The 14993-nt window shown below is 41.1% G+C and overlaps 1 protein-coding gene across 1 annotated transcript in view; it reads left to right on the top strand.

The window, feature by feature from the left end:
- The window catches only part of Ywhae (tyrosine 3-monooxygenase/tryptophan 5-monooxygenase activation protein epsilon), a 40955-nt gene that overhangs the window by 19936 nt on the left and 6026 nt on the right, over nt 1-14993 (top strand). The window contains exons 2-5 of the mRNA XM_008828766.3: nt 6941-7140; nt 9525-9631; nt 10437-10643; nt 13750-13886. Of these exons, the coding sequence (XP_008826988.1) occupies nt 6941-7140; nt 9525-9631; nt 10437-10643; nt 13750-13886 (651 nt within the window). The remainder of the gene's footprint in view (nt 1-6940; nt 7141-9524; nt 9632-10436; nt 10644-13749; nt 13887-14993) is intronic.

The following is a 14993-nucleotide window of genomic DNA, read 5'->3' as shown; positions in this document are numbered from 1 at the left end:
ATTTTGGTTTTTTTTTTTTTTTTTTTTTTTTGCATCTGGATTTGAATTTGGGTTTTGTTACTTTGTGACTTTAGGCAAAGTAACCTGGGCTTCAGTTTTCTGTCTTTAAAGTTATGAAACAGTTGACTAATATTTTTCCCCCTATTTGGGAGAAGTTCAATTTATCACCCTGTATGTTTGGCATTAGGTATATTAATTCTCTTAAGTCAGCATGACAGAAGAATTTGCCTCCATCCTAATGCTGAATTTTATTAGGAATTATATTAGACTTTGGTGACTTGTCACTTTGATAAATGGCTCCTTAGGTGTTTTACCTTTCTTTTGTAAGATTAAGGATTTGAGCCAGGTGTGGTGGCTCCTGCCTGTGGTCCCAGCACTTGGGAGGCTGAGGCAGGCGGATCTCTGGGGGCCAGCTGGGGCTACAGGGAAACCCTGTTTTCAAAAAGACCAAATAAATAAATATATAAATTTTTTAAAAAAAGATTAAAGACTTGATCCAGGTAGGGTATAGTTGAGAATGGAGTTTACTGGGGTTTTAAGGTAGGCTGAGAGGAAATTTTTCAGGTCTATTTCTTGTGCTGCGAACCCAACCCAGGTCTGTAAAAATATTTTTAATTATGTGTAAGTGTGTGGGTATGTGCATGTGAATGCTAATACCCTCCAATACCAGTGGCATTGGGTGCCTCTGGAACTGGAGTTATGGTTGTGAGCCACCCATTGTGTAGATTAGTATGTGCTCTTAACTACTGAGCCATCTTTCCAGCCCCTCAATTCATCATCAGGGTCTTAAGCATTTTATAAGTGTGTGCTTTGCCATTGTTTCACCCCTGACCCCTTAAGTTTTTGTTTTTCAGAGAGGATTTCATTTGGGCTGTCCTCAAAGGAGGATGATCTTGAACTCCTGGTCTTCCTGTCTCCACCTCTTAAGTGCTGGGTATAGTATGTGCTACTACACCCAACATTCACATTTTGAGGATCCAATCCAGCCTACACATTTTTTTTTTTTCTTTTTCTTTTTCTTTTTCTTGATAGTGCTGGTGATCAACCCCCAAGGCTTTGTGACTACTAGGCTAGTCCTTTACATCTGTTCTTAGAGAAGCACAAAGGGATCTCCATACAGATGAATTCAGATCTGGGGCAATGTTGTGAAATCAAAGCACAAGTCAGATTGTTGTGTATTTCTCTCTTTGTGATCTTGAGCAAGTTTAATCTTCACATTATTTGATTTTCTGTTATAAAATAGAGATAAAAGGCTGGAGAGATGGCTCAGTGGTTAAGAGCACTGACTACTTTTGTAGGGGACCCAGGTTTGGTTCTTAGCATCCACTTGGCAGCTAACAACTGTCCAAAACTCCAGCTTCAGGGGATCTGACGCCCTCTTCTGGCATCCATGGGCATTGCATGCAGAAGATGCACTTACAAGTAGGCAAAACACACACATAAAATAAATGAATCAAAAAAATTAAAATAGAGCTATTACCTGGTTAAACTATGACTTTTTTGTTGTTTGGTTGCTTTGTTTCTTTGCTTATTTTTTGGCATTACTTTGGATTGATGCTAGATGTCTGCATCCTAGACAAGTACTCTATGACTGAGTTACAGCCCATACCTTTTTAAAAAAGACATGACATCATACTGTAGCCCAGACTGTCTTACTGTTTTAGTCTCCTGAATGCTGGGATACAGGAAAATCCATCCTGCTGGGTTCATTTCTCTCTCTCTCTCTCTCTCTCTCTCTCTCTCTCTCTCTCTTTCTCTTTCTCTCTCTCTCTCTCAGACAAGATCTCATTGTGTGGCATTGGTTGGCCTGGAACTCAAAGAGATCCCCCCTGCTTATGCCCCCCTTCCAAGTGCCAGGATTAAAGGAGTGAGCCACCATACCTGGCTCAGATCTTTTGAGAAAATGATTGTAGGAATACTTGGAGAGCATTTTAAACAGTGCCAGTGTTAAGGTGCTTTATTTGAGAATGAGTTTGTTCAAATACTTGAGAAAGTATAAAACCAAGATTCAGAGATTTGGGTATATTTAGCTCTGTGGTAGATTGAGCCTAGGTTCTATCCCTACACAGCAAACCAAAGGGGTGTGTGTGGCAGGAGGGGGAGGATAACTTGGAGTCAAAGTGAGAAACACTTGACTGTCCTGGCATCAACACAGAGCTCTCTTTTTCATTATAGTGGGTATCTAACCTAGGCTATTATCACGCTGACTAGAAAATGACCTGGATACAACAGGCCTACTAAGTTTGATTTAATATGCCCTTTGTCATCTGGAGTTCATGTTTCAGAATTTTGGGGGGTGGGGGTGGGGTGTCTTTTTTTTGTTTGTTTTTTTGAGACTGGGTCTCCCTGTATCCCCAGCTGGCCTCCAACTTGCTATGTAGACCAGGCTGGCCTTGAACTCACAGAGATCTGCCTGCCTTTAATTCCAGCACTCAGGAGACAGAGGCAAGTGGATCTCTGTGAGTTCTAGGCCAGGCGATCTACATAGCGAGTTCAGGCCAGCAGGGGCTACAGAGAGACCCAGTCTCAAAAATAAAACAAAATAAAACAAAAAAACACAGTGGGAATTTGGTAATAGCTTAGTGGTAGAGTGTTTACCTAGCATGTAAGAGGCTCAAGTCTCTAGCACTGCAAGCATAAAGCAAGTAACAAACACAAGGAAGCACTGCTTCACAACTCTTAGGATGACGTAAATGTTGAGGATATGAAGAGATAGAATCTTCTATGTAGCTTGTAGGAGAATAAAAATGATACAGTACAGCTGGGCATGGTGGTGCAGGCCTTTAATCCCAGCACTTGGGGGGGCAGAGGCAGGTGGATCTTTGTGAGTTTGAGGTCAGCCTGGTCTACATAGTTAGTGCCAGGACTGCTGGGGCTTCAGAGAGACCCTGTCTCAAAAAGACCAAAAAAAAAGGTACAATCCAAACAATATGAGGTGCCTTTCAAAAAGTTGTTAGGACGCTGAAGTTCCTCTCTTTTGGTGTATATCCTTGCGAACTAGCCAGGCATGGTAGTACATGCTTGCAATTTCAGCACTTTGGGCAGGATTGATCCCCAAAAGTTTTGAGACCAGCATGGGCTATGGGGAGACCCCATTCCTTGTAATACTAGCCAGGCAGGGTGGCTGGACATGTCAGTAATTCCTGTACCTGTGAGGTAGAAGCTGGAGAATCAGGAGATCAAGGCCATCCTTAACTAAAGGGCAAGTAGTTAAAGGCCAGCCTGAGCTACATGAGACCTTGCCTCAAAAGACAAAACTTTTGAAAGCATACAGCTACTCAAAAATCTGCATATGGATGTTCATGAATGTTCACGGCAACGTGATTTTGTAGTTGCCAGAAACAACTCAGATGACCCAGTAATTGGTGTATGAATCAGTATGGTGAACATTCATACTCTGTGGATGGACCTTTAAAACATGACAGGTGTAAGAAATTGGTCACCAAAGATTACAGTTCCATTAATATCAAATATTCAGAAGAAGCAAATCTACAAGTAGAAAGTAGATTGGTTAGGTGCTGGAGAGATGGGTCAGTTGGTAAAGTGCTTGCTGTGCAAACACGAGGGCACTTGAATTAGGATCCTTTGCATCATAAAAGCCTGTGCATCCCAGTGCTGGGGAGGTGGATATAGGATCCCCATGGATTACTGGCCAGCTAGTCTTAACCAGTTGGTGAGCTCCAGGTTCATTGAGAGACTCTGTCTCATAAAAACAAAAAAACAAACGGAGGAGCTGGAGAGATGATTCAGTGATTAAGAGCACATGCTGCTCTTGCAGAGAACCCTGAGTTCAGTTCCAGCACCCACATGGTAGCTCACAACTATCTGTAAATTTAGTTACAGGGAATCTTAACACCTTTTTTTGACTTCCACAGGCACCAGGCACATGATTGGTACATATACATACAAGTAGGGCAAAACATACATACAAAATGAAAATAAATAACGGGGATAACAGTTGAGGACGCTTGATGTTGGTCTCTGGTCTCCACATGCACCCAAGAAAGCAGATTGGTTGGCTTCAGGATTGAGTGGGAGAAGTAATGCTAACGGTTTTGGGGTTTTTCTTGAAGCCATGAAAAATATTGAAAACTTGTGTTGGTGATTGCAGGATTCACTGAATACTAAAAACAGCAAGATTGTACACATTTAAAAGTTTTCATTTTTGTGCATGTGCATACATGTGCCACAGTACCTGCATGAAAGTCAAGGGGCAGTTTGTAGGAGTCTGTTCTCTTCAACGTGTGGGTGCCACTGGTTGAACTTAGTTCATTAGGCTTGGTGGCACGTGCTCTGTGACCCACTAAACCATTTAACTGACCCAAATTCTGTATTTCAGTGGATGACTAATAAGATAATCTGCTGCTTCTGTAAAGAACTATGAGCATACAGTTAGTTCTTTGTGCATTGTTTCTTGGGTGGGTTTTTTTTTTTTTTTTTTTTTTTTTTTTTTTTTGTCTTTTTGAGACAGGGTCTCCCTGTAGCCCCAGCTGTCCTGAAACTCACTATGTAGACCAGGCTGGCCTCCAACTCACAGAGATCTACCTGCCTTTGCCTCCTGAGTGCTGGGATTAAAGGCATGCACCACTACATGTGGCTTTCCTGGATGTTTTAATGAAGGCAGTTAGTGTAGTTGGTTCTGGATTAGTAAACTTAGCAGTGGTTTAAGTATATTTTACCACTTTTCATTATAAAAATACCAAATGTTCATTGTTGAAAATCTGTAAAACACAGCAAAGTGAAGAAGGAAACAAGGGTGTCCAACCTCTTGATACTGACAGACTGTCATGTATAAAGATGAGATACATGGGGACTATGTATTAGCTGCAGGTTTGGGCATGGGTTTTTCGTTTCTTTAAAAAAAAATTCATTACTTTTATGAGTGTTTTGTTTGCACATATGAGTGCACCATGTGTGTATAGTGCCAAGGGGGCTACAAGCAAGTGTCGGAATCCCCACTGTAGTTTCAGACAGTTGCAGTGTGGGTGCTAAGAACCAATCTTGGGTCCTTTGCAGGAGCAGCCAGTACCATCTCTTCAGTCCCTTTTCTTTTCGAAACAAACTCTCAACATGTTGCCTAACCTGGTTTGAGACTCCTGGGCTCAGGTTTGGGTGCTAGTTGTTGCCCCCCCCCCCTTTTATTTTTTGGTCAGTTTCCTCACTCAGACTTCATCCAAAGTAAAGTGCTGGGATTATAAGACAATTTTGAGGACTCACTTTTCTCCTTTTGCCTTTATATGTGTTCTGGGACTCTGGGACTTGAACTCAGATCCTTAGATTTTGTGTGGCAGGTTCTTTTACCTGCTGAGCCATCTTGCCCTAAAGTGATTTTTTTTTTTTTTTTTTGAAGCCTATTACTTAGGGTACATATTTAGAAAACTCACTTTAGTTTTTGTTGTTTTTTGAGGAAGCGTTTAACCATGTTAGGTAGCACAGGCTTACCTCCTGCCTTAGCTTCCCTAGTGTTGGGTTTATAGTTACAGACTTGAACCATTACATCCAGTTTAACTAACATGTCATTAAGCAGTGCTTCATAAAGTCATTGTCTGAGATAACTGTTGGTAATGGATACTTTAAGCTAAGGATGCTTGGTTCTTATTACCAGGGCTTCTGCTCAGTAAAACTGGAGCATTACTTGGTAATAATGTTATTAAGACCTTTAAAAAAAAGCATCATCTTTCTTTTTTCTTTTTTTTCTTTTTTTCTTTCTTTCTTTTTTTTTTTTTGGTCTTTTTTGAGACAGGGTCTCCCTGTAGCCCCAGCTGTCCTGGAACTCACTATATAGACCAGGCTGGCCTTGAACTCATAGAGATCCACCTGCCTCTGCCTCCTGAGTGCTGGCATTAAAGGCGTGCACCACCATGCCTGGAGTCTTTCTTTTATTTTTTATTTATGTTTTGTTTGGTCTCCCTTTATCCCTAGCTGGCCTGGAACTCACAGAGATCTGCCTGCCTCTGCCTCCCTAGTGCTGGGATTAAAGGTGTGCACCACCACACCTGGCTTTAATTTTTATTTTATGTGTATGATTATGCCTTGCTTGTATGTAAATGTACTTGTGTCCTGCAATGCCTATGAAGGACAGAAGAGGGGGTTGAATCCCCTGGAACTGGAGTTACTGATGGTTGAGGGTACTGGGATTTGAACATGGGTCCTTTGCAAGAGCAGCCAGTGCTCTTAACCACTGAGCCATCTCTCCAGCCCCACCCCCAGCATTTTCTTTGTTGTTAGTGTTTGTTGAGCTGTTTTTGGTTGTTAGAGAGTTTTATTTATTTTTTCTGATGCTTTATTTTTATGTGTATGTGTGTATTGCCTGTATGTAGATAAGTGTACCTTTGTCATGCAGTGCCTGCGGAGGATAGAAGAGGCTGTCAGATCCCCTGGAACTGGAGTTATGGACAGTTGTTGGCTGCCATGTGGGTCCTGGGATGCAAAACCAGGTCTTCTGCAAGAACAGCCAGTGTTCTTAACCACTAAGCCATCTCTCCAACCCAAGTTTTATTTATTCTTTACTATACTTGGTATATCAAAGACTATCTGGGCCCCTTTCTTTGCTTGCCACCTAGTGGTAACAAATATTATTTGTCAGAGGTTGAACCAGCAAATGAATTCATAAGTGGATTTGTGTGTGTGGGGGGTGTTGTTTGTTTGTTTGTTTTTTTAAAGAGGTAGTATCTTTCTGTAACCCCAGATGGCCTGGAACTTGTTAGGTAGACCAGGCTGGCCTTGGTCTCACTCACAGAGAGCCGTCTGCCTCTGTCTCCCAAGTGCTGGGATTTAAAAGCTTGCACTACCACACCCAGCTTCCTTTATTTTTTTATTTTTGTAAAATTATTTCTTGTTTTCTTTTAGCTTTGCAGGAAAAAAAAAAAAGATGATTGTGAAATGGATGTGTTAACAAAGCTTGTTAAACCTGTAGCCTCATTTTGCATTTTCCGTATAGAAATGGTGGAATCAATGAAGAAAGTAGCAGGGATGGACGTGGAGCTGACAGTTGAAGAACGAAACCTCTTATCTGTTGCATATAAAAATGTGATTGGAGCCAGAAGAGCATCCTGGAGAATAATCAGCAGCATTGAACAGAAAGAAGAAAACAAGGGAGGAGAAGACAAACTGAAAATGATTCGGGAATATCGGCAAATGGTGAGATTGGAGATTGTTTCCATTTTATTTGATACTGTCTTTTATTTTATTCTTATTTATTAATTTATTTTGGTCTTTTTGAGAAAGGGCCTCCCTGTAGCCCCAGCTGTCCTAGAACTCACTAGGTACACCAGGCTAGCCTTGAACTCACAGAGATCTGCCTGCATCTGCCTCCAAAGAGCTGGGATTAAAGGTGTGTGCCACCATGCCTGGCTGATTTTTTTTTTTTTTTTTTGGGGTCTTTTTGAGACGGGGTCTCCCTGTAGCCCCAGCTGTCCTAGAACTCACTATGTAGACCAGGCTGGCCTTGAACTCACACAGACGTGCCTGCCTCTGCCTCCCAAGTGCTGGGATTAAAGGCATGCACCACAATGCCTGGAAATAAATACATATTTTTAAATTTTTATTTATTTTTATTTTATGTGTATGCATGTATTGCCTGCATGTAGGTGAGTACACTAGTGTCATGCAATGCCCTCAGAGGTCAGAAGAGGCTGTTGGATCCCTGGAACTGGAGTTATGGACAGTTGTTAGCTGCCATGTGGGTATTGGGATTAGAACCTAGGTCTTCTGCAAGAACTACCAGTGTTCTTAACCGCTGAGCCATCTCTCCAGCCCTGATACTGTGTTTTTTTTAAAGGAGGGTGATTATTTCTCAAATACAAGTATTGACATTAATATGTAGTTTGTTTGCTTTTCTTAATTTTTTTTTAAGTCTTTTTGAGATAGGGTCTCTCTGGCCTGGAACTTCCTATGTAGAGCAGGCTGGCCTCAAACTCACAGAAATCCACCTGCCTCTCCCTCCCAAGTGCTGGGATCAAAGGTGTGCACCACCATGCCTGGCTCTTTCTTTTAAGATAAGGAATTAATTATGTAGCCCTAGCTGGCCTGGAACTCTGTATCTACCAGGTGGGCCTCAAATTCAGAGATCCTTTTGCCTCTACTGTGCCTCTGAGTACTAAGACTAAAGACATGCACCACAATGCCAGGCTGTTGTAGTGAATTTTTATCCTTTTATTCACCTAGATTAGAAATTATAGGCACTGTATAGATGGTTCAGTGGTTAAGAGCACTTGCTGCTCTTGCAGAAGCCTGGGTTTGGTTCCCAGAACCCACATTGCTACTTAGGACCATCTCTAAATTCAGTTCCAGGGGATCCAACATTCTCTTTTGGTCTCTCTGGGCACATACATGCATGCAAGCAAAGCACTCATTGAAAATACACATTAAAATACACATTAAAAATCTTTTTTTTAAAAAAACTTATTATGAGTGTATTGCCTGCATGCATGTGAGTGCACCTGTGTCATGCAGTGCCTCGGAGGTCAGAAGAGGGCTTCAGATTCACTGAAACTGGAGTTAAGGACAGTTCATAGCCGCCATGTGGGTGCTGAGAATCGAGCCCGGGTCCTCTGCAAGAGCAGTCAGTGCTTTCAACCCCTGAGCCAACCTCTCCAGCTCCATTGTTGCATTTATTTGTGAGAGCTAGTTTTACTGAGATAATGACAGATTGTAAAAGAAAAAAATGGGAGAATTTGTTGCAATGAAAAGATTGAACTGGAAAGATTTTGTAAAAATCTCTGAGAAGGATGAGATGGCTCAAGCAGGTAAAAGTGCTTGCTGGCAAGCGTGGCAGGTCCAAGTTCCATCCCTGGAGCCCACATTAGGAGGAGAGAACTGGCTCCTACAAGATGTCCTCTGATTTCCTACATGTATGCCACCTGTACACACACAAATACTTTTAAGTGTCTCTAAACAAGATGAACATCTGTTCAGACATGCTGTGTACTTTTAACATTAGGAACCAGCAGAGATGAGTGGCGGTATTTAGTTTGGCCTACAGATTTTTTTGTTGCTTTAACTGGTTATAGAGCTCTACAATAAAGTGAGTGGTTGAGTTTTGAAAGTTGACTCTGTCCCTTGCAACCTGCCTTGATTTAAATCTCAGTAGCACCCCTCCTCACAATAAATAATTTTTTTTGTATGTGGTACTGGGATTGAACCCAGGACCTCCCATGCTAGGCAAGCAGCCTACCACTGAATGAACTCATAGTTCACTCTTCTGTTCTAAATTGATGGCCTTGGGCAAGTGTAGTAGCTTACCCTCAATTTTCCCCAGGTGAATAGAAAAAGAAAAGGAAATAGTTGCTCCCTTATAAAGGAAGTTACTTCATGTGCATGCTTAGAATTTAGAAGCAGTGTTTGGATATTACTCATTGGTAATTCTGTAGGTGAACTGTAAGGGCGTGTGTGTGTGTGTTTTAAGGAGGAAAGATAATGTTTCACAATCTGAACAATTTCTGTTAAAATGGGTTAGGGAAGGCATTTGGATACAGATACATGTTTTCTTCAAGTCTAGACTTAATATTATTTTTCCCTCCTAGGTTGAAACTGAGCTAAAGTTAATCTGTTGTGACATTCTGGATGTACTGGACAAACACCTCATTCCAGCAGCTAACACTGGCGAGTCCAAGGTTTTCTATTATAAAATGTAGGTTCTATACTAGAAGGGAAAATGTAAGGTTAAAAGTTGACCTTAGAATCATGATTTCTTTTAATTTTGAATTTTCCACTTAAAATAATGGTTTAATATCAGAAGGTTAGATACATAGGAAGAATGACTCAAACTATGAAATTTTTAGTCATTTTCAGATACACTGCTAATGAATTAATCCTGTTAAAGAGTCTTAGACTGTTGTATAAAGCATGCATAGCGCATGGCCTGCTTACTTTTTTCTTTTTTTGATTTTGAAATTTTGAGAACAGGATCTGTCTAGTGCTGTTTGGCCTGGAATTCTGTATAGAGCAGGTTGGGATTCTAGGTGTGTGCCTTCATTTTGCTTTTGTGGCTTCTTTCTTCTTAGCTGTAGCTATACGTTTCACAGTATAATCTTAACTTTGTGTAGAGAATTCTTAAGGACTGGGTGTATATATGCCTCAGGAGTAGCAATATGTGCTCAGCATGCTCAAGGCTCCAGGTTTAATCCTTAACACTCCAACAACAAAAATGTGTTTTGTGATGAATAAATGTGTTCCTTTTTTTATAACTACTTTTATGCTAGTCAGGTGATTTTTGCTTCAGTTAATTCCTCTGGTAATTTACTAATGTTTGTTACAGCTTTAAAGAAAGAAGAGACTAATTAAGCTGATAGATTTTGAAATAGTTTTTAAATTTTCTAAAAATAGATCTTCATTGTTAAATATGTATTTGTCATGTATTATATGCTAAGAAAAGTTGTTCATGTTTAGGAAGTATTTTTTCTGATTCTTGTTTTGTTGCTTTTGTTTTGTTGTAGGAAAGGGGATTACCACAGGTATCTGGCTGAGTTTGCCACAGGAAATGACAGGAAGGAGGCTGCAGAAAACAGCCTTGTGGCTTACAAAGCTGCTAGTGATATTGCAATGACAGAACTTCCACCAACGCATCCTATTCGCTTAGGTCTTGCTCTCAACTTTTCTGTATTCTACTATGAAATTCTTAACTCCCCTGACCGTGCCTGCAGGTAAGCCATAGGGAACAGAAGTTCTCAAAATGAAGTGCAGAAGGTTCCAGAGAAAGATATGGCTACTTGTTTTTCTGAATTCTTTTTTTAGAAACTACCCTCTTTTGTTTGTAGGATGGTGACATAGAATTCTTTTGACTTAATTTTTATATATTAAGCTTTCAGTCTTCATGAGCTTTTTGTAAGACAAGTCTTGGTATCTAGGTATTTGGCCTGGTCTAGTGGAATTTACCATCTTACCTGCCTGACATGCTTTTATTTTTAAATATATGTTATTTAATATTTTCATTTTATGTGTATGAGTGTATTGCCTGCATGTATATGAGTGCACTCATGTTGTGCAGTGCCATGGAGGTCAGAAGAGGGTGTTGGATTCCCCTGGAACTGGAGTTAAGGACAGTTTGTAGTCGCCATGTGGGTGCTGGGAATTGAACCTGGGTCCTCTGCAAGAGCAGTCAGTACTCGTAACTGCTGAGCCATCTCTCCAGCCCCCTGACATGCTTTTAATATTCTTTTAGTCAACATACCTTTCTTTTCTTTTTTTTTAAACTTTAAAAAAAAAATTATTTTTATTTTATGTGTTTGCTTGTATTGCCTGCATGTAGGTAAGTGCACCCGTGTTGTGCAATGCCCACAGAGGTCAAAAGAGGCTGTTAGATCCCCTGGGACTGGAGTTACGGACAGGTGTTAGCTGCCATGTGGGTGTTGGGATTTGTTCTGCAAGAACAACCAGTGTTCTTAACCTCTGAGCCATCTCTCCAGCCCCAGTGTACCTTTTTAAAATTAATTAATTAATTTTTTTGTCTTTTTGAGACAGGATCTCCCTGTAGCCTCAGCTGGCCTGGAACTCACTATGTAGATCAGGCTGACCTCAAACTCAAAAAGATCTGCCTCCCAAGTGGGCCACCATGCTCGGTTAATTTATTTATTTTTATTTTATGTATATGAGTGTTTTTTTTACATGTATGTAAGTGCACCAGTGTCATACAATGCCCATGGAAGCCAGAAGAGGGAATCAGACCCCCTGGAACTGGAGTTACACACAGGTAGCTGTGAACTGACACATGGGTGCTGGGAATTGAACTCTGGTCCTCTGCAAGAGCACTGTACATTTGTTTTGTGTGTGTGTTCATGTATGTTTGTGGGCATGCATTTGCCATGGCAGGAATCTGGTTTTCTTGATGTAAAGGGGTTCAGTTGAATGCCAAGCATTGTTTTTAATGCATGTGGGTATGTGCATGTAAATTCAGGTGCTCACGGTAGCCAGAAGAGGATGTTAGATCCTATGGAGCTATAAGGTGTTGTGAGCCTCCTGATGTGGGTGCTGGGAACTGAATTCTGGTTCTCTGCAGAAGCACTATACATTGTTAATTCATCTAAAACATTCCAAATGACAAGTTGTCCAGTTATAAATTTTGAATGAAGAAGCTGTAGTTCTCTCCCCGTCTCTCCTGCCCCCCCTTCTTATGTCCCTTCCCCCCTCTTCTCTCTCTTCCCTCCTCCTTATCCCTCCTTCTCTCTGTTTCTCCATTGCTGTAGCAAAATACTCTGACCGATACCAACTTTGGGGGGAAAGGGTTTATTCAGGTTACATCTCCCAGGTCACAGTTATCAGGGAGCCCAAGGTAGGAACTCAGGACAGGAACTTGGAGGCAGGAATTGGAGCTCAGGCCATGGAGGAACTCTGCTTACTGGCTTGCTCCCCTGGCCACTGCTCAGCCTGCTTTCTTATGTAACACAGGCCCAACCTGCCCAGGAGTAACACCGCCCACAGTGATATGGGCCCTCCCACATCACTCAATAATCAAGAAGCTGCCCCATGGGGTGGGGGTGGGGGCAGTCCTATGGAGGCAGTTCCCCAGTTGAGGATCCCTCAACCCAGGTCTGTCAAATTGACACTAAAGCTATCCAGCACAGCTTTCTTTCTTCCAACAGGATCTCACTGTATAGTAGTCTTGGCCTAGAACTCACTATGTAGATCACACTGGCCTGAGACTCACAGAGATCTGCCTGTTTCTGCCTCTTTGAGTGCTGGAATTAAAGGTGCACCACCACCCCCAGCTCAAGGTTTTCTTCTTAGTAAAGCTTTGAACAAGAAAATTCCATTATCGTGTATATATTTTGGTGGAGGTTAAGAGTATAATTTGATAGTGAATAGATTGCCTTTTTAGTCTTGTCAGTTACTAATAGGCTTGCATTAATCATATTAAAAATTAGTGCCTTTGGGCTAGAGAGATGACTCAATGGTTAAGAGTTTTGCAGCTCTTCCAGTGGTGATTCACTTCTCAGCACCCATTTTGTGTGACTGAGAACTGCCTGTAACTCTACCTCCAGAGAATATGGTGGTGTTGGCCTCTACAGACATCTGAACTTACATGCATACAAACACACACACACTCAAAATAGTAATCTTTGAAAAAATTAGTATCTCAGCTGGGTGTGGTGCCACAGGCCTATAATCATATCACTTGAGAAATTGAGGCAATAGGAGTGGGTTTTTTAAATTACTTTGAGACAGGGTCTCACTGTGTAGCCCTGCCTGGCCTAGAACTAGATCTTGCCTCTTGTCTCCTTAGTTGGTGTGCTACCAGACTTGGCTAGCCTTGGTTTACTTAGAAAGACATTTAAAATGCAACTTGGGCTTTCAAAATGGCCAAGATGGTGGAGGGGGCCACGTAAGGGCTGCTTGCCACCAAGCCTGATGACCTGAGTTATCTTTCTGACCCACATAATGGACAGAGTTATCATGTTCTGCTGGGTTATTCTCTGACCTCCATAGGTGCATCATGGCTTGTATACACATGAAACATTAAAGTATTTTTTAAATATTAAAAAATGAAAAGCATTGGGCATGGTGGCACATGCCTTTAATCACAACACTGGCAGATGAGTCTCTTGAGTTCAAGGCCAGCCAGGGTTACATAACGAGACCCTGTCTCAAAAAACGGAAAAAGTGAAAGGTAACCCGGCTAAAATGTAGTATCCTAAATATTTTTGTTTGAAATTACCTTTTAGCAATTACATATGTTTATATATTCTACTGAGCTATGATAACCTATTTTTGTGTTTTTTAAAAAAATTTAATATTTATAATATGTTTTCTTAGGTTGGCAAAAGCAGCTTTTGATGATGCAATTGCAGAACTGGATACGCTGAGTGAAGAAAGCTATAAGGACTCTACACTTATCATGCAGTTGTTACGTGATAATCTGACACTATGGACTTCAGACATGCAGGGTGATGGTAAGCAAGCTCTGGAAAACACTGCTTTCAGTTGCTGAATCTCTTCACTCTTAAGAAATTTCCTGATATTTCTTAACATCAGACTATAATTTGTTCTTGGTCAGTTCCATACATGTATGGAAAAGGGAAATCCTAGGCTAATAATAATTTTTAAAGGTTTTACCTTTAGTGCCAGGCCCTAGCACTTCGGAGGTCGAGACCAGTCTGGTCTACATTGTAACTTCCTGGCCTGCTGGAGCTACAGGGAGACTCTATCTCAAAGACCAAAAAGAAAAAAAAAAAAAAGAAAAAGAAAAAAAAAGAAGGTTTTGCCTTTAATAATGCTTTGTTAAAGTTAGTTTACCTTGACTCAGTTGTTAAGAGCACTGGCTGTTCTTCCGAAGACCTGGGTTTGATTCCCAGCACCCATATGGCAGCTAACAATTGCCTGGAATTTGAGTTGGGGTAGGGGAGAAAGATGGGAAACCATCACTGCCTTATAACTAAGTCAGATTTAATGGGGAGAAAGGACAGAGTTAGCTTTTGAAACAATATGGTATTAGTAGTATTGATGAAATATCTTCTCTATGTGGAAATCTTTTCTTGTTTCTCTCTGTGGGTCAAATCCCAGGGCCTTGTGGGTTGTGCTAGGTAAGCACTTTATTTTGGTTGGACCCTGGCTCCTTTGTAGAAATCTTTTGTCTAAAAAGGAATTATTTTCCTCTTGGATTCTATAGAATCTCTGTCCTTAGATCTCTACCTCAGAGGTCTGGTTATTTATTGTCTGGTTGGTCTTAGGTTTGTAGAAAGTTGTTATTTTGCAAAAGTTAATTGGGGTTGTGGGGTGTATATAAATATTAACTTATTAAGCTTGACACAGTTGTTGATTTTAATGATTTTTGTGTGTACTGTTCTGGGATAAAACCTGAGGCTTTAGCATGGTAATTTAAGCAACATGTTTTTTTTTTTTGACTTTTTGAGACAGGGTCTCCTTGTAGCCCCAGCTGTCCTGGAACTCACTATGTAGACCAGGCTGGCCTTGAACCCACAAAGATCCACCTGCCTCTGCCTCCAAGTGCTGGGATTAAAGGCGTGTGCTACCACGCCCGGCCAGCAACATGTTTTTTA

This window comes from Nannospalax galili, unplaced genomic scaffold (assembly GCF_000622305.1).
Source record: "Nannospalax galili isolate Female #2095 unplaced genomic scaffold, S.galili_v1.0 scaffold212, whole genome shotgun sequence".
Lineage (NCBI taxonomy): Eukaryota > Metazoa > Chordata > Mammalia > Rodentia > Spalacidae > Nannospalax > Nannospalax galili.
The sequence above is the reverse complement of the archived record's forward strand: the minus strand, read 5'-3'. Positions and strand labels throughout refer to the sequence as shown.